General features: G+C 43.1%; 1 protein-coding gene across 9 annotated transcripts in view; it reads right to left on the bottom strand.

Annotated features, from left to right (window-relative positions):
• Positions 1-21,799: 21,799 nt before the first annotated feature.
• Positions 21,800-24,580, bottom strand: part of WAPL (WAPL cohesin release factor) — a 135,470-nt gene continuing 132,689 nt past the window's right edge. For all 9 annotated transcript variants that reach the window (XM_050305520.1, XM_050305525.1, XM_050305522.1 and 6 more), the window contains one exon: positions 21,800-24,390. In XM_050305520.1, the coding sequence (XP_050161477.1) occupies positions 24,325-24,390 (66 nt within the window). In that variant the 3' untranslated portion in view covers positions 21,800-24,324. The remainder of the gene's footprint in view (positions 24,391-24,580) is intronic.

Here is a 24,580-nt window from a genome sequence, read left to right as displayed (position 1 = left end):
GGAGTGTTGTGGTTATTTAAAGGCTACTTTAATCAATAAGTTATTTACATGTGCAATTTTCCAGCTTAGCCACAGAAAGGTGGCAGTATATTGTTCAGAGGTAAATAATGTATATTAAAGTCTTTTTGCCTTTCTTCCTTATATGTGCAAGTTGCTGTTACTTAACGTTTAATACAACATATTTCTGTATTTTTAAGCTGGTGCTTTGCTTCTGAGACCCTGTAGAGGGCATTAGGAAACACAAACACTGCCTCCTCCCAAGTCCTACATTTCTGGGACTGTAACAGGAGCAGAGCTAATGAGGATGGACTGAAATCCAGCAGATACACCCACTTCTTATCACTTCTGCTGCACACATAGAGAATCACCATTTTCCTGCTGCCAGTAAACCTCTCAGATATAGCACGGTCTGTGATCCATTTCTTTGACCTGAAATAATTTCTTTTCACTTTCTTGCAAATGTGGAGTTTGTCTATGAGTTTGCTACAATGAGGTTCTTCAAGTCTCACTCCTAATATTCAGGGCAGAAATACTGAAGCAACATTTCCCCTCCTAATCTCATTTTCTCTTAGTCTTTGGTACTTTCTGCAGTTGCAGGGCTTTCTCTAACTTAGGGTTATGTTTCAAGGGTGTTTGTTTCATTCATGTAATTCGTGTGTTATTTTTAACCTAAGGATTTATTTATATAACAGCCATGTGCAACAGACAAAATTAATTGGGGAAAAACAAATTAACTGAAAGTCCCAAAGGCTCTGAGTGTTGGAGAGTTATGCGGTGAAAACTTACAAGTTGTTAGCATGGCTGATTTAAAGATACTTCGAATTCTCAAATCAAGTAGCTCAAAACAGGTTATTGCTCCCTTGGAAACAACAAAAATAGTGGAATCAACAACATGGTGTGTCCCATGGACTTGGGGCCACCATCACTATCCTCAGTCTTAGCAGGAGCAGCAGCAGCTCTGTCTTTTCTTGTGCTAACTCCACAGGAAGGGACAGCCAATGCAGGACTAGAGCTGTGCTGCCTGCTGAGCTGAGAACACAGACAACCTGAAATCTGTCAGTATTTCCCTCTGTGAAACTACTCCTAGGGATATTTACCTCTTTATTGAGCCACCAGCTTCTGTGGCCTTTAGGGAGCTTATGTTTTAGAGACAACTCAGCTCAGTGTGACCTGTGGATTCAAATGGTATTAGGAAAAATCAAGCAGACAGACAGTGCAATAGCACACACATCACTTACTCGAGCTACAGCCATTAATACCAGGAAGTTCACTAAGAAAACTTGACAACTTCCCAGTCCACCAAGGGGCACCAAAGCTTTATCTTCACCCTATGCTCTTCTGTTTTAGTGCAGAAAAGAAATGTAAATCACCACAAGACTGGTGTCCATCCTGGAGGGTGGTAATAGCAAGTCTGTACCTGCCGTAAGATGGGTCTGAGGAAGAGGACAGGCCTGGACAAAGAGTAGCTCTCATGTTCCAGTTATGGAAAAGAGTCTTTCCCACCAGGGGTCATCAAGGACAGTGACGGCTCCTTTTTGATCTTTCATAACTCCTCTATTCCCTGGATGGTCTGTTAATTGAATAAGCAAAACAGGCCAGGCTGTCACATCCTCTTCCTATCTTCCCAGGTTTCTGAAGCAGCTGAAGCTCAGTACAGTCTTGAGCTCATTTCTATTCAAGACCGTGTGGAAATACAAAGCACGATGGCAGGGGTTGTCTTCACAATAGCTCCACATTGGATTTATCAAAGTGGAAGGCTGTATGCCTCTTGGTTTTTTTCAAAAGAGTGTCTAATAGGATTAATTCAAGGCCGTGGATGTGAGTTACCATGTTTTCTCCCAAACAAGGCAGAAAGGGCCATGGTGCAGGGCATTATGGGGCTCCCTGCCAGCCAGTTCTGCTTCAGGCTTCTTTGCCAATTAGTCTTGCAATGTCCACTCCAAACAAACAGGTTACCAATGAGCTTCTCATTTGGCATTTCTGCATCCCATTTTCTCTCTACAATCACTTGTTCTTATGCTCTGGAGCTGGCAATTCAGAGACAAGAGAGGAAAGGTAGGAGAGGGACAGACACACAGAAGCACATCTGCACCACCTCCATTCTTATTCCAGTGGATCTCATTAGGGAACATCTGCCTGAATTCCCCCAAGCAGGTTTGTAGAGGGAAGGTGAGAAGCCAGCTGAGCTCACAAGGAGCTGCCCAGGTCTCAGTAGAGGACAGAGGCACTGTAGGCTACACAGTATTTATGATAAAGGAAATGTGTATTTGCAACTACTTCTCAGCAACTTTGCTCTGAAAAAGGACATTGTAATTTATACTAACCATAAAAGCTGGATATTGCCTTTCTGAGATGAGGGTGGGGGTGAGGAGTGGAAGAACTGAGGCATTTCTTTTCAACTGAACAACTGCATTTAGAGGTGCAATTAATGGTCACATACCACGGTTCCCCAAGTGAGTTTTGATAAAGATCTAGACCTAAGATTAAAAAAATTTAAGCACTGGAGATCCAGAGGGGCTTAGGAAAGAGGAAACTAGTGTGCTGACAAACCTTATGCTAATAGATGCTTGCAGTTTAGAGAGTCACTTAACAACATAAAGCCTTTGCAGATTTTTGAGCTAAGCAGAAAGAAATCAAAGTCAGTGCTCCCTACTCCAGCATCCTCTGGTGCAAAACATCAGCCTGGGTCATCAAAGTGAAAAATTCTTTGAGTTACATCTTTTCTAAACAACACCTATGTATGGTAGCACTTTAGTTATGAAGACATAGCTCTGAAAGGCTACAGCAGTTAGATATACCCACTGGCTGAATTTTCATGCCTGCTGTTTCTCATTTCAGAATCTATGGTTATCACAGAACAACGTCTGGTTCCTCTTTCTACTGAGCACTACCTGTGATAAAAGACATTGTAAAGCTTCTCTGGGCAACTATTTACATCTTCCCTACCATTCCCAAAGAATCTCTTTGAGGGCTGCTATAAGTCTGATGGAGTGTTTGCTTTGTATACTGTACTACATCAAATTTGCAGGAAGTGCTGTAGTACAGATCTCAGAACCTTTAATATAATTTGTTCTACAGGCCTCTCTAGTTTTGGTGGGATCTCTGTAGCCAGGTGAGAGAGTAGCTAAGAAATTGTGCTGCCTCTGTCACAGGGTTCCACATAGTGTCAGCTCAGCTTGGAGGAGGTGACCCTTGAATATTAACTGGATTTCTTGGGACCCTCTTCCCTCCAGGGCTTTATCCCATGGCACTCTACCAAGCAGATCCCTGATGAGGCCAAAATCTGCTCTCCTGAAATCTGGGGTAGTGAGTTTGCTGTGCACCCTTTTCACTGCCCTGAGGATCTTGAACTCCACCATTTCATGGTCACTGCAGCCAAGTTGATTCCCCACATTCCCCACCAGTCCCTCCTTGTTGGTGACAGCAAGGTCCAGCATAGCACCTGTCCTCACTGGCTTCTCTGTCACTTGGAGGAGGATGTGATCAGTGCATTCCAGGAACCTGCTGGATTGCTTATGCCTTGTTGTGGTGTCCCTCCAACAGATATTGGAATGGCTGAAATAGCATGTGAGGACCAGGACTTGTGAGCATGGGGTCACTCCTGTCTGTCTATTCAGTCTTTCAGGTTGAACAGCCTGTAGAACTGTAATGTCACCTGTCCCCACCTTCCCTTTAATCCTGAACCCTAAGATGTCTGTCAACTCCTCATCCATTCCCAGGCAAAGCTCCCTGCCCTCCAGCTGGTCACTGACATAGAGGGTAACATCCCTTGCTCGTCTCTGCTGCCTGTCATTCCCAAAGAGCCTGTACCCTTCCCTTCCAAAACTCCACTCATAGTAGCCATCCCACCCATCCCTGTGATGGCAATAAGATCATAGCCCTGCAGGAGTGTGCACACCTCTAACTCCTCTTAATTATTCCCAATGAGCATTTGTACAGAGGAAAATTCAGCCTCCAGTGAAGATGGAGAGTGGCTGAAATTCCTCTGTGCTGCTCTTTAGATGCTCTCCTGCTGAGCTGTACTGGATACTCCTCAGCTACTCCTCAAGCTGCTCCTGGCTGTATCACAGGTCCCCACATGAATAAACAGCAGTGGATAATATTTAGTGGACTGTATGAAGCTTGTTATTCTCTCAGTGACAACCCTGACATGACCCCCCAGCAGGCAGCCCATCTCTCTAGAGAGAGGTCAGATGAGCAAATGGGTGCCTCCATGTTTATTAAAAGAATCACCTGCTACTCTCATCTGTTGTCTTTTCTTAGTCATGCTGGTTGGTGAGCAACAGAGCAGCAGATGGGGCTGCCTTACTCAGCTCCAGCCTCTCTCACGATGTGAGGGGTCTTTTCAGCCTGCAGAGTGGTGAAGTGGTTCTGCAAGGGCACCTCAGGCTTCAGGGGACATCTCTTCCTCCTGAAGGTCCTTACCATTGCAAGCTTTTATTCTCCTGCATCACTTGCCCCTCTCCCTCCCTCCTTCCCACCTTTCTGTGTGTGCTGGTGGGGGAAGTTTGTATTTGTTTGGCCATGGGCTCTGGGTCCACTGCAGGCTGCACTTGGAACCAGCTCTCCAGCTCCTTCCCAGCCTCCCTGATGTTACTCACCCCTCTCACCACCTCCTGCAGCTCAGCCAACTGTTGCAAATATGCAAATTGTAATTAGAAGGAAGTGTTAGAGCAGCCACATTAGCACTGATGTTGCAAACACACTGCAGCTTGATTTACACAACAACGTTTTGACAGCACAATTATGTCAGTTAAAAACAGGGAGAAGAGTGGTATCTTAGCTGTGACGGACAGAGCTGATGAAATCACTCCTTGTTGAGGTCACAGTGAATATAACATATTTTTTTCTGAAGCAGAATTGGAGCTGCACAGGGACTGCTCAGTTGGCTGTCAGTGGATAACAAGCTGTGAAGGCAAGAAAGTATAGCCAGGCAGCAAAGATGAACAATTGGAAGCAGTACAATTAGCACACAGAGGATCCACAAAGCACATCCACAAGGGGATGACCTCTTCCTTTTTCAAATGTTCATAATTTTCACTAGAAGAGAAACTCCTATTTAAATCAGTAGGCTACTGAGAATCTGCCACTGGGCAGGGTCTATCTAAAGTTCATACAGCAACTGGGATGATCCCATGATTATAACAATTAAATTGCTATAATTAGGAACCTGGCTCAGCTCCAGCTGAATTTTGCAAATGCAGTCCACTCATAAGCCCTCCTATACTTGTAAGTGCACACAAAAAGTTCGTAACAAACTGTTTGATTATGAAAAAAACATACAGGATAAGAAAGAACTGACTCTGCAGAAACAAACCTCTTATTTAAATTATTGCTATCAAGCTAACATTTACCTCATAGTCCTTTGAGAAGTCAGGCTCTGCATGAACATTTTACACCGTGAAATCAGTGAAGACACCAAGTTCTTTTTCCAAAATGAAGAGATAGAATCCCTGTTTTAAATGAGGTAAAAAAGCATTGACATTTCAAGAACAGTACAGTTTGTATTTCTGTGACAAGATGTGAGCAGCATGAATTATGACTCTGATATTAAGTAGTTCTGGTCCATCTACTACTGTTCCCTCAAGAACAACTTCATTTTCCATCTCCATTGAAGCTAAAAAAAAAAAAAGACCAAATTATAAGCATGTTTCTTCTCCAATTCATTTCTCTTTAAAACAGAACAGGGGAGTTAAAAATGTCTTGGACAGAGGGCAAGGAACTATGTATAGCTATAGCAAAGTCAGCACTATTGTAGCACAAAAACAAACACTTGAGTTTTAAAATAGAAACTGCATGCCTGGATTTTAGCGAGGAACCGCTTACAGCCCTTTCCATTCCTTGTGTAATGGACAGGAGAAGGGGGAAAAAAAACCCTCAAACCAAGGTATGTATTCCACCTAAGTTGTTGTCTAACCATGGAAATTAGAAAGAGATTTTGGTATGACAGTCCTTAAGAAGTCAAAAACCTCCTAAGCTTCTAAAACTGAGTAAAGAATACAGTTAAAAGAGCAATTCCTTTCTTTGAATTTATGTATCCCACTGGAGTCTTCAATCTGCAACACATCTGTATTTTAACAAAGTGCTGCCCAGAACCAAAGTATCCAAGCCCCATCAGTGAATGCACTGCAGCAGTCACTTCTGCATTACATAGCAAGTTTTCTTCTCAGGCAGTATCTTCTACCTCCTGCTTCTTAATTATTAATTGATTAAGCATCAGCCAGCCATCACCTGCTGTGACAAATTAGGTAATTTTCTATTTTATACAAAGGTCTTAAATGGTATAATCATTCAGATCACTAGTCAAAGCAGCTAACTTGGGGCTTTTTTTGAGTACCCCATTATTTTATTTACACATGTGTGATGAAGAACCTTTTTAGAGGCCCAAATAGTAGCATGTCAACATTTGTTTTATTGTTCTTTTTTCACTGAGGTGAGGACTGTGCCTTCCTCAGCCCTGGTGCATCCCTAGGGCCCAGGGTCTGCTTCATGGTTAGTTTGCAGTTTGCTGTTTATGTCCTTTCACACAGAACTCACACCTACAGGAACAACAGTGTTTGGTATTGAAGTAAAAGGAACTGAATGGATCATGTCACTAAGCAGGGACCCACTTGTTGGTAAGCTCCAAAGGAACCTGTGACACCAAGAAACTTCCACAGCTGCCTACTATCGGCAGCAAATAATGCCCAAAGTGACCACATAATCTCTTCTAATCTCTACAGAAATATGAGCCTTCAACATCAGTCCCTCAAAATATGGCCTGTTTTGCATCAGCACAACCTATAGATTTATAAATTACAGCAAACTACCAGTACTGCTCACGCTTAACTTTCCACATCCAGCTTTTCCACAGTCGTACTGATGTTGCTCCGTACTGCGTACACACAACCCTCAGGCTTGGCGGGGAATGAGAGCAGATCACGAGCTGGCACACAGGAGAGGGACCAGGATGATGGTGGGGAGATGTGAACTGGGTAGCAGCAAACACTGCTGCCATGGGGGGATAATGGCTTGGCAGGCACGGCTGGACAGAGATGCAGGAGCACGAGCAGCCTGTGGGGGCCACAGTCCTGCTCTGGAGAGGAGGAGTCACAAACAAACCTTCAGAATGTGGGTGTCAACGTGTGGAAACATGTTTTACTCGTTTTGTCCGGTCTCTTAGGAAAAAAGGACAATGTAAATTTCCAAACAGAAGAGTAAAACAAAACAAATATATTTCTGTAAATATTTGTGAAATTGGATACTTCAGTCATGTACAAATCAATTATTTTTTTTTTTTCTTTTCACATCAGGAAACAGAGAATTCACAATTATTTTCCTACACTTCCCGTGCAACTGTAGGAGATGATCATTATTTTTTCCACAAGGGAAAAGATTTCCATAGGAAATTCACAGCTAGTTGTGGCTAGTATGCCCCAAACACAGCCCAGGAGAGCAGCAGATAAGCGGCTCATTCATGGATAGTTCATAAAAGAAAATGTCTTCTTTACCTGCAGAGTTTCATCGTGAGTTCTGACCTTTAAAGAATTTAATGCCTCACTCCTGTACTTCTAAAGTTAAAATTTCAGCATGTCACCCTCTGGTGGCTACTGAAGGCAAATATAAGTAAGTGAGACACCTGGATGTTTTTAAGCCTTTTGGGGTCACACGGGGTGAGCTTAGCAAGGCCCTCTTGGGCGGAACCGCCAAGCACAAGAGCACAAAGCCCTTTCCTCCACGTGCCCTGGTGTAGGGCTGCCCCCTCTCCCCAAAACCCAAAAAAACACTGCCCAGCACCTGCAAGCGCCACGAGTGCCCTGCCCGATCTCCTGCCTGAGGAACCTTCTGGAAGGTTCGTGACCGGCTATGGCAGCAGTCGGCGAGGAGCCCTCAGGGGGCACCTCAGCCTATGGGGCCCCCCCCCCAACTCCCCGAGTCCCACCCAGGGCAGCAACAGCCAGAAACCAACCTAAACTGAACGAATATATCGAACGCTTTTCCTTTCACCTCTCCCTCGTGGGTTGTTTCGGCTCCATCCCTCCCTGAGGAGCTGCTTGCGGCTGAGTTGTGTGAAGGGAAGGGTGGGGCTGGGTGGGATTCGTGCCCACCCCGTGTCCCACAGAAAGCAGCTGCCAGGCTGGGAGAAACCAGGAAGGCCGGGGGTGTGAGGGGTGCCCACAGGCAGCTGGGACAGGCCCTCGGGGTTTGAGCCCGGCTGGAAATTTAGCACCACAAAGCCGGTCACTCAGCCCTTCTCACTCCCCCTCACCACGGTGGGAGGGGAGGTGATTCAAAGTAAACTTGCAGGTTGAGATAAGAGCAGTGTAATAATTGAAAACAAAGTAAAATACAGTAATGATGGCAAATAATAATAATGATGATGATAATATGAAGGGAAAGGGGAAAAAAAAAAAACAAACACACCAAAAAGTGATGCACAATGCAATTTCTCACCACCTGCTGACCAGTGCCAGACCCCCCTTCCCAAACTCCCCCAGATACTGGGCATGACATTCTCTGGTGTGGAACGCCAGTTTTGACCAATTGAAGTCACCTGCCCCAGCTATGCTCCCTCCCAATTTCTTTTGGGTACCTCCCCACTGGGCAGAGCATGAGACAAGAAATAGAAGTCCTTAACTTAGGATAAACACACCTCAGCAAAAAACAAAACATGGGCGTGTTATCAACACCATTCTCATTCTGAATCCCAGAGTAACAGCTACTGAGAAGAAATTAAGTGTATCCCAGCTGAAACCAGGACACAGGCCCTCTGCCACCTCGCGTAGGGGCCCGGCCGCTGCCACGGGAAACACGCGTGTCCTCATTTTCCAGCCTGGCCTTGAAGCGGGATTGCAGAGACATTTAAGCTCACAGCTCGAACACGGCGAGCCTCTGGGGATTGGGGTCAGGGAGAGCTGGTAAGTGCTTGACTCAATCCCATTTGTGAATTAAACTAAAGCATGGGCTTAGCAGCCGTGCTGCAGGTTTAATGAAGTTCTAGCTGGTGCAGCCTTGCCTTTCATTAACTTAGATGGGCTTCCTGGAGCGCCCCAGGTTGGGGAACGTCAAAGGACACTTGGTCCAAGTTGCTTGAGAGGCCTCTGGCCAAGCACAAACCACTGCCTCCCACCTGCCAAGCTGTGCCTTGGCCCCTCCTGGCTGGAGGCACGTCAGGACTACTGTTTGCCACCCCCAGATACAAAGTCCAGCTGTAGCCATAGAGAAATTCCCAGGCTATTGACACTTCCAGTAAAAACCAGGCATAGCTCCTGGAAATAAGCAAAGTATTATTTAAAAAAATATCTGTCTGAAACTTGGGCTGTTTTGACAACCTTTTTATAAAAACAAAGCGTGTTTTCTACATTGTATTAATTTCTAAAAGCTTGGCACTTGGTTCTTGTGAAAGCGGCATTTTCTCTGCCAAAAATATTTTACTCTCATAGCACAGAGGTAACTAAATCCAAAAAAGCATGTGGAACAAAGCCTCTGAGAAGATTTACCCAATTATTTGACAGGCAGAGGAATTGCCTCATTTTGCCTTCTATTTTAATAACGAGGGCTCTTCTCACTTCCCTGGGTTGAACAGGCTGATCTCACCAGCAAGCTATTTTTCCACTCAAGCATCTGCCAAGCCAACTTGGAGCAAGACTGTAATGCCAGCCCGGGTTCTTTTATTGTATGAGCAGTAATTAAGATCCCAGATGTTGCTGCTTTGCACCTGTACAGCCTTGTTTTTGTCAGCAGGGCAGGCACTGCTGCCATTGCAGCTGGAATGTGAAGCAGCAGCATTACAGCAGCAGTCACTGCATCCTGCTGATGCAACAATTCCTGCCTGTAGCCCTGGATCAGGCTCTGCCCCTGTCAGACACAGCCCACGTGCTCTGCGCTGAGTTTTCAAGGCCTCAGCACCGAGTCATGCCTGGCCTGCTTTGGCAGAACATTTGCTGACCTATCTGCAAGTTTTCTTTTAACTTGGCTTAGCTGTAACTGCATTTTTTTCTCCTGACCACGTGGCCATGGATGATTTGTTTTTACTCTTGCTTATCCTTGTACGCTACCGCCGTAGTTGGGTACAGACAGGAAGAGCAAGTTGTTGTTCTCTGAGGAACGAGATACTCACGAGCAACACAACGATGTGGTGCAGAGAAACACAGACCTGGGGTGACAGCAGAGGCCTGGAGAGGTGGAGACACAGGGGACAAAAGATGGGGGACAGGCTTGCCACTGCAGACCCCACAGCTATGAATAAAATAATAATTGTTTTCCCTTGAGAAGCACAGACCAGGAGTTAGAAAAACCACCATTTCATGGATAGCAGAACAAAGAACAAGTTTCTGGCATGTGCAAGATGCAGCATGTACAGTAATTTTGGATATTATGTGGGTTGCAAACAAGTGAGGATGCAGTAAGGTGTGAAAGCCTGTTGGCAAACATATAAAGACCCAAGTGAATCGTGGGGTGAGAAAGATGCAGTCATCATCACATCCCTCCCAGTCAAAAGACCCCACGTGCTGGTGAGCAGCCTTAGCAGATCCCTACCCCTGCACTGAAGGCAGCAACCTGAGGACCCTGAGGAGTAGTGGCAAGGTAAGTGTAGCACCAGGAAAGTGGGAAGAATCTAGGAACTGTGAGTATATCAGTTTGAGCTGTGTTATTGTTATATTATTATTATTATTATTTCAATTCTTCATGCATATAAGTTTTTTTTTCTTTTTCTGTAACAATTAAGTTTGGGCTAATAATGATTCTTAGGTTAAATGTGAGATTTCAACTATACTAACAATAAATTCTTGGCTTTGCATATATGATTTGTTTTCTCTGTCTTCATAAACAAGATTTCGAGGATAACATGCTTTAAGGCTAGTCTACATTGTCACTGTCCAAACACCACAACTCAAAGTGCACTCAGAGTTAGACGTGCAGGTCCTTGGGTGTGGAGGAGATTCCAGACTACAGGTCACTTTTCTTGAAGAAAGTACAGCAAGCCAAAAAAAAAAAAAAAAAAAAAAAAAAAAAAAAAAAAAAAAAAAAAAGTAGTAGTAAGAAGAGAATTCAGCAAGATTTAAAAGTTGTCATGGTAATGTACTCTTACATGTAAATTAGTCTATGAATTTAGGCAAATGATACCAAGAGCTGCCAACTGTTTAAGGCAGTTGTCTTTTGTAAGAAAGATTGCAACTGTTGCAATTATTTTAATTTTTTTAGAAAATATACATTTTTTCTCAACAGAATAGCAGATTATTTGTTGAACTTAAGACATTTATAAATTTCTTTGAAAGAATCTTCAGCTTCTTGTAAACCAACTGTTCTGCCTCCCCCCTTCTAAGGATATATATTTATATCCTGGGCAAACTTGCCTCTCTGTGATGTCAGAAAGCATGGCTAAAACTCATGATACCATTGTTTAGCCTTCCCCATGGCAAGGGGGCAGGAAAGGAATCAAAGAGATTTTTAAGAACATTTCTACTGATTGCAGCAGCACCTCTGAAATAAAGGTTAAAATTAATGAAACGCTTGACATTGTGATGAACTTCCATGGGAACGAGGCTTCAGACACGTGGAATCCATTGCAAATACTGACTAAAAATACCCCTCCTTAATAATTAACGCAGAGCTGGACTTACACCAGAGCAGTGTACATTTCTGGGAGCAGCTCTTTGAATCTGTGTCACTTCCATATGCAATTAAGTTTCGGGAGTCCTGTTTAAAGCCTGGCTTTCCTAACTACGCTGAAAGCCTCCTTCCTCCTTGGACAGGCTCAGCACAAGCAGCATGCGATGGTGCAGGGGCTGAGCTCAGTGTTGCCGCTTCGTGGGGCTCTGAGCTGCTGTTCTCAGCACTCAGACTGCCCTGAGCTCGGCCCTTGGCAGCGGGGAGGGGAGGGTGCTCCGGCTGCCCCCTCACTGACCTCCACGGCCAGACATCCATCTCACAGCGCCCTCCCTGTCACTCCCAGGAAGCCGCAGGGAAAACGGCATTAAAGGAAGAGCGGAGCTGCCCTGAAAGGCACCAGGCAGTGAGCAGCAGAAAGGCTGCATAAGGAGGTTTCTCCCCAGCCCTGGTTTCGTGTGACCCAAACTGCTCAAGGGGATACGTGTGACCACGGAACCGGAGCCATCTCCAGTGAGCAGAAGCTGGAACTCTACCCAGGGTCAAAGTGGGAGCAAGATCTGCTGCCATGGCATGTCTGTCTGTCTGTGGCATTTGTTCAGTATTTTTGGAAATGCAATCTGAGTGTAGCAGATTATACAGAGAGGACTTGGGCTATTTTTGAAAAGAATACAAATTATTTATACAGGAGTTGGTAGGCATGTGGAGGCTGGGAGAAAGCAGAGAGGTGAAGGAAAATTAGAGCTAGAACAGATGCAGGAAGGGGATGAATAGGTATACGGTGAGCTCTGGAAAACTGATATACAAAAATTATGGAAGAAATGAGAATAGAGCAATGCTGCCACCCAAGCAGATGCAAAGAAATCCTTCTGTAGGATGTGGAGCACTTTGGCAGTGGGGGTGGAAACCCTGTCCCTGCCCCATGAGGGAGCCTGGGCTTGGCCAGTCTGCCACTCCAGGATCGTGAGGCAGGGACATGACCCTTTAAGCCCAGCTAATCCCAAAGCATAGTGGTGTCTGGGACACTGCTGGGTAACTGAGGAATTAGGCTGGCAGTAAAGCTGCTCCTGCTGCATGTGCACCCTGGAGAGCACACGTGCTGCCACCAACAAAGGGCACAGTGGGACGGAGAGGGGGGCACTGCAAGATTTGAAAGGAGACACCAGTTCTTGTAGACACCAGAGAATTGCTACTACTCCCTCATGCACTGCTGTGCATTTGAGCTGCCTGCTATGCAAAGGCAGCAATATACTCAGGGTGAGCTGTTCCCAGGATTGTGGGGAAGCAAGTTCCACAGCTTAATTCCGTGCTGTGTTAAAATGTACTTCCTTTTGCTTATTTTGAATTCTGATACCTGGTAATTGCGCTGGCTCCCTGTTATAAGAGTGAAGGAGAGCTCTGTGAGAAGCAGTCATTTCCTATCTTCTGGTTGCCCAGTCCTAGATCTCCAGTCATTATTTCTTCAAGCTTAAGAATTCTGGGCTATTTAACCTCTTCTGACTATTCCACATTGCTGGTTATTCAGGGTATAAAGCAGAAGAAAGGAAGCTAAAGAGGCTGAGCTTTCAATCTGCCCATCTTGCTCTTTTCCTAAAATCCATGCTGAGGTCAAAACAAGGCAACATCATGGATGCATCCTGTGGTACAAGAATGGTTCTTGTTTTCTTCTTCTCTTTGTTCGCTAATAACACCTGATGTTACAATTATCTTTCTGCCCTCTGCTGAAATTGAGCAGCCAGGCCCCCACCCTCCAGGGAACAGTTAATTTGCAGTTTACCCTGCCATAAGTATGGAGCTATTTTTCCTCTCGTGCATTACTTCCATGTTTATCAGTGACAACCTTCACTGGGCTTTTCATCAAGCTGTCATTCCTTAGAGCCTCTCCATCTCTTGGCATTCAGGTTCGTATCTGACTCTCACAAATACCCAAATACCCCGAGATTGCAGAAGGCCTGCAGTCCATCACCCCTCCCACCCACCAGGCTCCTCTCACCAAGTCGGTCACAAACCCCTGCAACAGCACAGCACTCACCCCACGGCCCTTGGGAATTCAGCATGTCCTCCTTTCCTGCAGGGAGGAGACTTCTGCTCAGCTCTTCTAAGCCCTTGGATTGAAGGTTATGAGTCCAAGAGAGCGAGGACTTGTCACTCTTTCCACAGCTTAGGGTCTGTAGGAAGCTTTAGTAAAAACTCTGACTTTTTAACTTTATTTTTCAATTTGGCAAGTACACTCTACTTTTTTTTTCCACTAGGAAAGTAGCACAGCCCTGGTGTGTAAGACCCAGAGAGGCTGTGAAATCTCATTCATCAGATGTTTTCAAGTCTTGGCTAGACAAAAGCTAGGGCTTTGAAGAAGCTCAAACTAGCTTCGAGCACAAGTGGGGACTAGATGGTCTCCCAAATTTCTTCCAGTGAACACTTACCTGTTTTTAACTGTGTCACACCTATGTTTACTCATAAGGTCCTCTGCAGTTTTTAGGAGCAATCCCTACTTACAGTTTCTCTTGTTCCCCCAATATTTGGCTAAGTACCTCATCAGCTGCCTATGTTTTATTGTAGTGTATGACTTTCAGCAATTTCTTTTGGAATGAAACTAAACTTGCTAGCCTGTGGTTAGTAGGACTATTTCTGAAGCTCTTTTGAAAGCTTGTGGTCACAGTCTTTCCTCTTGTTCCAGCTGTGACGTGTTATAAACCACAGCCATTTGCTGAGTTGCTTTAGGGCTCTTGGTCCACATCAGTTGGGCCTGAGAGTCACTGACAGTCAGCTCTTTTCATACCTACAAAGTTCTTCCCTGGACACTGGCACTTCATTGACTCTTCTCCCTCCCCCAAGTTTCTAAGAAGTCTATTTTTAATCAATGTGCTCTCTGTCTTCAGATCCTCTGCAGATAGTGACAAACAGCAAGAGAGCAGAGCATTGTGCATCTGGCAGACGCTGGTGGTGATGTCTCCTTAGTAAATCCTGTGTTTCAGTAGCAGTGCTGCAAGAAGCTCTACACACATACTACATTCACACACCATCTCTTCCATAAAGTCATCTGTTAACTCCAGCAAGCGTGGTGCCTTTTCTCATTTAACCCCCTGCAGGACACAACTGAACACTTTGCCTTTCATAAAACCTCATATTCCCATCGCAAATCCCACAATATTTCCAACAATCCTGTGTTCAGAAGATCTCCCCTGAACACCCCTAGAACTGACCAGAGTGTGTTACTGTGTTACCTGTTATGCAGTAACAGAGTTTCCAGCCAGTGTGACCAGGGCAGCACAAACCACCACACCAGCTTCAGAGCAGCAAGGGACTCCTCTGCTCTCCCTGTGCTGCATCCCTCAGGAAAGGCTCCAGGTGCATTTAGAGCTCCTTGCATAAATAAGGCATTCTGGAAGCCAAGCACACACACATTTACCTCCTCTGCCCTTACACACATAGCAAGGCAGAGCTCAGCTCTCCCCCAGGGCAACGGGGCAGAGAACCATAGAGAGAGGACTCCAAACTTAGTTCAACAACCCTTCAAGTGCCCTGAGAGGCACAGAAACTCAGCAAGAGAATTCCTGGGGGCTGCAGGGGCAATCAGAGGAGCCAGAGAAAAAACGTGCTTCCAGCAGTTACTGTGGATCTAAAAAGATGAAGGAGTCGGCATGAAACCTGCTAGAGGAATACCTGCTGCTCTTGAACTTAGGATCTTCAGCTTGTTTGGGCAAGATGTATTTGAAGCTGTGTTGTTAATGTTCCTGGGCCTCCTGGTTCTCTCCTTATGCAAGTAAAAACAGCAAAATACCTCTAAACTTCCTTTTGCTCCTTGCAGTTTGATGCTTATGATGGTTTTTCTGAAACATTGACAGCAAGAGATTATGTTTCACGCCTTTCACAACATCTCTAACAACTAGCGTTATAATCTAGCAAGTATTATTACAACAGGACATCATGGCTGATGAGTTCACTTCTGAGTAAACCACCTCTTCTTTTCTTTCTGGAAGCAGACCTCAGTATCCTGAATGTAGAAATTTTAAGAGTCTTTCCAGCAGATCAGGATGATTCCCATGCCCTCCTCCCCTCTCTCCTCCAGGCAAGAAGAAGAGAAATTCTAGAATGTTTCTTCCTGGTGCTAAAGAACAACTCTGAGGTACTCCTGCAAAGGACTTTTCTCTTGTAAAATCATACTTCAGCACTGATATTGAAATGAGATAGAGGGAGATGAATAGACAATGATGTAAATAGATTTCTTGGCCATGTACTACAATTCTCAATTGAATTCAGTGGAAGGAAGCAAAGCAGCTTCCAAGGAAAGCACCTGGCAGCTTAGTGCCAGTGTTGTCCTGGAGCCTGACATCATGTTTGCAGATGTTACACTTTGCACCACCAAACTTAGAGCAGGACATTGACCTGGGCTTACTTCGCAAAGTTCTCAGTGTTGCAACACTGCTCATGGGGCAGCAGTGCATGCAATCTCCATGGTGACTACTTGTAGCTGACATGCTTTGCAGTACCTTGGGAGACAGCAACCTAATCCTAGAGAGCATGTAGAACTCCTGGAATATCATTTGGGAAGTAGAAGGCCCTCCCAGGCGAATTGCTGGCCCATTTGGAGACCCTCAGAGCCTTCAGCAGCTCCTTGTTTTCTGAAGAAATACTTGATGCTTCAGAACAGGAGGCCCAGATGTTGATCCAGTTTCTGATGTCATAACTTGCATGATGGTTCTTCACCCTGTCAGACCTCTGTCTCTCTGATTTCATCTCCATGGAAAGCTTATTAACTGAGGGTATTCTCCATCCCCACTGCTGGCCACAGGCAGATAATAAGTTTTTAGCAAGCTAGTGTTGAAACATCCTTTTCTTTCACAAGTCTGAATCTGTAGAATTCTTATTTTATCTCCAAGATACCAAAAATTTCACACACTCCTGAAATAACCTGACATTTACTGGTGTTGCGGAAGCTTCATCAATTAAGAGAGTGACTAAGACGTGCAGAACAGTCCTGCTCTTCCAGATCTGCTTCTCTTACATATGCCTAAAATCCTGTTTGAAGGAGGGAGAATCTCCACCCCTCTAAGAGCACAACTCCTGCCTGGGAATTCAAGCCACATACTCACAGTCTAAGTAGAATCTCACATATGACAGTAGTTAGTGCAAACTGGGTTCACCGAACTCCTTCAAGTCTTTTGGTTGTACCCTTCTAAAATCTTAATTCATGGATTGCTAGACCCAGGAAAGAATCATCCCCATGGTGCCCTGTGCTGCTCTCACTGCCGTGGAGCTCACAACAGCTCAGCAACCAGGTTCTCAAGGCAGGCCCAGGAAGCACAGCAGCGTTCTGGTGTCAGCAAAACCTGCTGTGGAGCAGAAACAGCCTGAGCAGGTGCCCTCCCCCACTTCCACCTCAGATCCTGCCTCTGTGAACAGCTCGAGCTGTTTGTGAGCAGCCAGAGCCCGAGCCGGACGCTCGCAGTGACCTCGGCAAACCCCTCATGAACACGCCAATGTCTCCAGATGCATTTGGCACCGTGGCCCTGCTCAGGGGACTCCAAGCCCACAGGCCTGGCCACAAGCCAAGCTCCCCGAGCTCTGACCTCACGCTCACATTGACACAAGGGCACTTTTGGCCTTGCTGAGCACTGAGCATTTCTGAGGGTTTCTCCCAGAAAAAGGGACACAGACTGAGCTCAGCTTTACCCAACATCAGCATCATGGAGCACACACTGAGGTGGTAACTTCAGGCTTTGAACTGAGCATTCTGAAAACTGTGTACAGGTGAAATCTGCACAGGGTAGGAATGTGCAGACACCTGTGGTTCAAGAGCCACTTCACTTGGTCCCAGGTACCAAAGTTCAAAAACCAAAGCAGATTCTAAGTGATTTTCCAACTTAAAAAAGGCTAAATAACATACATTATGTATGTTAATCAAACAGCACAAACCAGTTCTCCTGAGAACTTCCGAAGGCTAATCAGAAGTGTTACATAAAATTAGCATATATTTCATCTTTGTATAAACCTCTTAACACTGTACACTACCAACAGGACAGCTGTATATTTGTGTCTTCTTGTGAGGAGCATCAAAATAGTTTTTTTTTTTTTTTTAATTTACAATCCTCAACTGGATGTTTACTAGACTAACAAATCAGAGTACTGGTGTGCCCCAGCAATCTTACCTTCTGTTCTACAAGAATATATAAAATGGCTTGAAGTCCATCATAACTTATACAAAATAAGGAAGAAGGAACTTTTATGGTTACCTGGGAAAAAAACAGTTACAAATCTGTTCTTGCAAAATCCTCACTAGGACTCCCACTGTAATCTAAGGTATCACTAATAAAAAACATTGTTTTGCAAGATGAAGCTCCATCTTAAAGCTGGATGTATGACATGCATGAAATGCTCAGCACACAAATTCCAACTGGATTTTTCCATCAGAAAGATCAAATTTTTTTCTTGTTAAAAATTTATCACCAGGCTTTAAAAATAGCTAGGGCAAAGGAAACTAGAAACAATAACTGCATCAGTTGTATTTAATTTAAAATGCTCCATTTCTGCTGCTAAAGTATAATTTCATTATAGCACTTTAACCTAGACATTTTTAATTCGGGTAAGAAAGCTTTGCCTCGAAATTCCTTGTCGAACGGAGACAAAATTTAAAATATGAGCCCAACAAAATGACAACAGATGTTTTACAGCAGTTTATGTAACACATTACTGAACTACTTTTTGAGGCTCAGTAACCTGATTATCAACCTTTTGAACCTAAATTCATGCCTCAGGGTAAAGCTCTAACACAAACTGATCTTACTGCAAGTTTTCCTTGTGATTTATACTTCAATTCCAACACAGGCTATAACTTTAACAGCAGATCAGAAAAGAACTTAGGCTGGGTATTTTAAAACTTTTTGCCTTAGAAATGCTTTTCAGAGCCGCACGTTTGGGATAAGAGGCCAACACCACAGCCATGAATAAAATCCCAAGTTCTACAGCTTGGGCATCATTCCCAGAGGCAGTAAGGTGGGTGCATTGCTCCTGAACGGTCTCATTTGACACAAAAGCAACTCCTTCCTTTCCTTTCTCATTCAAACTCGCGCAGTAATGCCCTTCACCTTGATTTTCATGCCTTATGTACTGGTAACAATGACATAAAAACAGCTATATATGAGTGTGTGTGTGCATGCACATACATACCCATATTTTTCCATCAAGGCTTGTTAACCACCAAGTGAACAATGTAATGCAGGAGGACACCAAACAGCAGCAAAGGGCACTAGGACACATCACAGCCACATTCACAAGCCTTTCTCCCATCAAACAGCCTACTTAAACACATCTCAATACGTGTCAGTTACTGGCTGGGAAAAAATAAAATTATTTATAGCATCTGTGTGTTTGTTTGTTGCCATTTTTTTTTTCTTACTTCAAATTGTAGCCCTTTCAGTTTTGCTCAAGTATTGGTTTCTACTCATTAAACATTAGGGAATTTAAAGGAGAAAACAATGCAAGTTAAGAATCCATTGAAGAAGTCTGGTTTGTGTCTTTAACAGAAATACAGATGGTAAATATTCATCTCCCCAATGTTACATTAACACTCTGGTGCAACTTTGACTCAAATATTTCCCCCTGTAGAACATCCCCCTTTTTTCATTATCTCTATTCCTTGTTTTCAGTGGTGAAAATCCCCTCAAATGGGTGAAATGACAGAGCTAGAAAGTTCAGGGAAGAGAGCACTACACACACACAAACTATTATTACTCGCTCATCTGACCAATACTGAACTGCTGTTCTAGGACACAATCACAGGGTCAGATTTACAGGCAGGATAAAAACCATTTCATCCACTTCACATTCCAGGTTAACACTCTTCCTCCTCACTTTTAATAAACTAAATGTAGAGGCACAACTAAATCTTCTGTCATAATACAGGAAACTTAAAAGGATTCCCACCCTAAACAGCAGATCTAAATAAAATTCCTGTTATGCTTTACTTCAAGCAGAGTCCTCTTTTCCCTATCACCTCATTTTAGAGAGACTTAGAGGTACAGTTTGAAGACAGGAGGTGACAGATATGACATGTCTGTCTCTCAGATGTCAGGTGGTCCCCAGGGTAGTTCACTTGCCTCCCAACAAGGACTGCTTTCTGCAGGGCTCCTGACTGCACCCTCTCATCACCAGAGTGCCTGTTGTCACGGACACACCTATCATACCCAGCATGGAAACCCGGGCCTAACCCAGGGCTGAAAACCAAGTTCAGTTTTCACAGCTGGAACAAAGATTCTGTGGCATTAGTAAACCAATCTACCCTTGGGTAAGGATTTCTAGCAGTTGCATTATTTATAAGGGTTTCACTTTTATTTACAGTAAGACTATCCGAACATACTGATGTTGCAAACAGCTGAATGAGTTACAGTCCCTTAGGCAGGGGACCTCTAGGGCAAGTAAAAAAGAATATGTATGAAAGGCTTCTGTTCCAGGTAGCTAAAAGAATCCAGTAGTGTCCTTTACCCAAAGACAAATTAACATATTACACAGAGGAAGAGAAGCAGTAGCATCAGGAATTACACTGGCCTGGTTTTGAAAACACTTGGCTGGCAGAATTCAGGGCAAACTCAATCTCATTATCTTCAAAAACCCAATTAACAGGCCATCCTATAAGGAAGGGCTTGGTGCAGCTACCTTAGTCCTCTATATCTTTTCAATTCAAATACACATTTTTGTTTTCCATGCCCTTTAAGCAAGAAAAGTACCATATCCATGAAAAGAAACTTTACTGTGGCTTGGCTAAAAGTAGCCCCAGCCAACCAAGCATGCTCTGATGACAGAAGGCTCACTAGTGTGTCCGACACTGAAAACATCTTTATCAATTCAGTGAGGTACTTGAGCCCTAAAACATGGTTCAAAGCAAGAAGTCATTTTAGAATATTTTTATAGAAACACTTAGACCAATATAAACCCCCAGAGCCCTGAGATCAGCTCAGCTGGTCAGAACATGGTGCTAACACCACCAAGGTTGTGGGTTCAATCCCCAGATGGTCCATTCACTTAAAGAGTTGGGCTCAATGATCCTTGTGGGTCCCCCTGAACTCAGAATATTCTGTGAGATCTGTGAACTCAAAATACAGAGGTGATATGAGAATCCCCACTGTCACCCTGCCCACCCAGAGAGGCCATGCAGCATTCCTTGGCACCCCACTCTATTCCAGCTGTGTGCTTGGCACTGATGTTTGGCTTGAGAGGGAAGAGGGAAGCTTTTATACCTTTGTGAGCACCTTCTACTGCCAGCACAGAAACAGCTCGGCTAGGCCAGCTTACGGAATCATCTCCAGCACTACCGCCTGCTCTCCTGTTAAGCTCCTGGTAAATCAGTGTCGTCACATCGTGCCAGCTCACTTTGCTATTATGCAAATCAGCATTTCAGACAGTCTGAAAGGGAAACAATTTATGTGAAAGGCCATGACTCCCAAATCTTCTGCAGAAGCTTCACAATTGTCCTGTTAATCTGAAAATGCTGATGTCATCTCAAAGCATCCACACACAGGGCTTCCATTACATAACTACCAACAAAATAAACAAGAGGAAATACTTTTACCAGATTTTTTTTAAACATTTGCTTACACAAAGCCGCATTTCCCTCTTACAGTACCACATACCAATAACATACCACTCAGCATTTCAAACTCCAGTAACGTTCCTTTACAGCACAGAAATAGTTACATTATGCTGAAGCTTGTTGAAGTGGCAACGAGATGACACATCACATTCAACTCACTTTACAGCTCATGAATTATTGCATATTGTACCCGTATCAAGTTGTACCAATTAAGGAAAAATCCATGGGAAAAAAAAAAAATCCATCAGGAAATTAAAGCATCGTTCATATTAATCGAGAAACAGAGCAACGGTCATGGTAATTTCCTCATTTTTCACTGAATAAAGAAGCCATTAACATGCCCCTTGATGTGAAAAGTACCACCAGAATCACAACTGCCCCATTTCCCCTACGCTCTACCACATTTTCGTTACTCTGATTACAGCTCCTGAGAGTTGATACTGAAGGATCAGTGGCAACTTAGATAGAGAACTTCAAAATGCATCCAGAGACACAGCACATCACCTCCAGAAAACGTCCAGGCTTGGCTGCTTTGAGTGACCACAGCCTCAGGTCCAGGCACTGAATTTTGTTGTCCCAACACACAACAGAAGAGGAAAGCACCACCTTCAGGATGCTCCACTATTATTTTTTGTCTTTTTTTTTTTTTTTTTTTTTTGTCTTTTAGCAATTTACCTGACACTGCCTTCTTGCTGCAATCACTCACAGGAGTGTTTTATTGCATGTTAAAAGACAAGATATGTATTGAAAGTAGCAATTTTATTTGAGTTAAAATTATTTACAAAAACCCAAAGACATACTTCATGAAACTGGTACAAACTATTTTTCCTGCCGTTGGCTTTTGCTCCAAAGATCACAGCTGAGAAATACTGTATAAAATAAAAATAGGATTGGATTCAGAAAAGTACTCTACTGTTCTAATTTCCAATTGAGAGTATTTACACAAATATTTACAGTGGAAAAAAAGTTACTTTAAAACTTTAATTTGCAAGTTGGCCTCAAGTACCCTTTAATGCAGAGTTATTTGAGGGTCTAACACACAAAAACGCACTGCAGTTCACAGGGTGATTTCTCCCCCCACCCTCAAAAAAAAGTATCTGCATTTGTCAGTGCTTGACAATTAGTTACATTTAAAAAAAACTGTTAAACACTGAGGTAAATCAATTCCCAAACAATTACCAGTGTAACAAAGAAAGGTAGTTGTCCCTGCTTTCCCCCATCATCACATTTGGATTCTCTTTTCTCTTGCAATCGCTCCCCAGAAAACTATATAATCAATTTGAAATCTCATTACAAGTGAAAATCTCTAAAATCAGAAAACTAGATGGGCCAAATATCCAATCATTTCCTCCTGATACAGATTATTTACATCCAGCTTCTGCCTCTCTCTCAGTACTGCTTTTTCGTTTCGTTTTTTTAACGAAGGGGAATACAACCTCAAAAACTTTTCTAAGTTACACTGATACACTAACTTTTAGAAGGTGATGAGAGAAAATGCAAAAAAATATGACCAACATAAGATTTTTGCCGCTAATCAGTTACTTCCTTACAGAATTCCCAACAATCTGCATTATCAAAAATAGGAAGACATAGAAGGCAGCCACTGTATGTAAAAAATTTACAGCTGGCACTGATACAAAAGCACAAGTTCTTAACTTTATACATGGAGATAACACAAGATCTAAAAGCAGGTTAGATTTCCTGTTATTTCCTCCTCATTATACATAGAACTAATATTCTTATGGCTTCAAGTTTTACAAATTCAATGGAGTAACACGATGTAACTACCTATACAGGTATTTAAAAATGTCAGCGAAGCAGATCTCAGAACAGTCTGCAAATATTCAAGACCACCTTAATAAAAATAATTACCAATTCTGTTGGTCTGAATAGTGAGTGCAAGAAAAAAATTGCTAAAAAAAGTCATGTATTTTCTGGGATTCTTTGTTCCACTTCAGTCTTCAAACACAATGCTTTGCTGTGAACTAGACCTCAGACTGAACAAAATCTTAGCTATATCAGCAATTTAAGGCTTTGTGTTGTATGCATTTCAACTTTGTCATACTACAGAAGAATGAAATAGAAAGATTATGTCAGCTGGAAACATTAATCCCCATTGGTGTTTTAGCTTCTTTAAAATTCTCCCCCCCAAAGCATCCAAATTCTCTGCACTGAACATTATAAAACACACCTTGAGTTCTTCCTTGAAACAAATTAAAACAGCATTTCAAAGTTTTTGCTTATTAGAAGTGTAAACTACCCTGGGATTAAGGTTTTTTTAATATATATATTTTTTTTTCTCCTTTATTTCATTTGTTTTTTTAAACAGGGCACAACTTTTTACAGTTCCTATTTCCTTAGTGGATAACATACCCTCAGAATGGCTTTGTGTGTCGATGGGGCTGCATGCTTGGAACTACAAAGCGTTATGGTCTGTCAGGTTACAGTACGTGGGCCACGGTGGTTGTAGAACTGAGAAAGAGTTCAACGACCTAATTTCCATCAAAACAGTATAAAAAATAAGCTATCCAATCCTCGCCTCTTTGGATTCCAACAAATTTTAAATATAGACAGTAGTTAAAATCACAAAAGTATTTAAAAATTTATATTTTATGATTTTGGAATTATCTAGTAATAAAAAAAGCAAGAGCAAATTAAACTCAAATAGGAGCGGTGCTGCTGTCCAGAACTTCTTTATTAGAACATTTGTTTGATACCTCAGTAGCTAAGCTGCCTTTGCACCTGGCTGGCATGAAACAGTGGCTCAACAGTAAACAGCAGTTGCACTATCAGCAGCAAGTTTTTCCCCTTGAAACTTGTCACGAACAAAGCAAGAAAAAAAAAAGATAGGGAGGGCAGACCCTGCCAAAAATATTTAAATACTGCACTGCATCATAAACAGCAAGGTTTCTTTATTTACTTTCCTCAGAACCTTTTTCCCCTCATTTTTGATAGTTGCAGATTGATGTAGTAACTGTCTTTTAGAAAATGCTGAATGCATGGTTAAGAGACCAGGTAGCCTTAAAAATCCGAACACGAATGACACAGATGAATGCTCTTGGTATATCCTTCAAGGACTTCTTTCATGACTTCTTCTTTTGTCTAAGGGTAGCTCCAGCATTAGAGTGCCTGCAGCGGAAGTTAAGTATCTAGCAGTGTTCCAAGTATTCAATCACCCTAGAGATAGATTTCTGGCCTGTTGTTCCAACAGCACACTGGAAATGTAACAGAAAACAGAAGTAACAAACAAGCAATTGTAGCACCTTGTCAAGATATTTGAGAGCTGTTCTAATTGCTGAATTTTAGTATTGACAATTATATATCAGTAAAAGCAACTACAGTTCGTGCAGACAATCAAAAGTATTTCCCTGACCAATCACAACATAATGACAGGCAAAATTAGGA

This window comes from Myiozetetes cayanensis, unplaced genomic scaffold (genome assembly GCF_022539395.1).
Source record: "Myiozetetes cayanensis isolate MyiCay16 unplaced genomic scaffold, myiCay2020 scf10, whole genome shotgun sequence".
In the NCBI taxonomy this organism is placed as follows: domain Eukaryota; kingdom Metazoa; phylum Chordata; class Aves; order Passeriformes; family Tyrannidae; genus Myiozetetes; species Myiozetetes cayanensis.
This window is presented reverse-complemented; position numbering and strand designations above follow the sequence as displayed.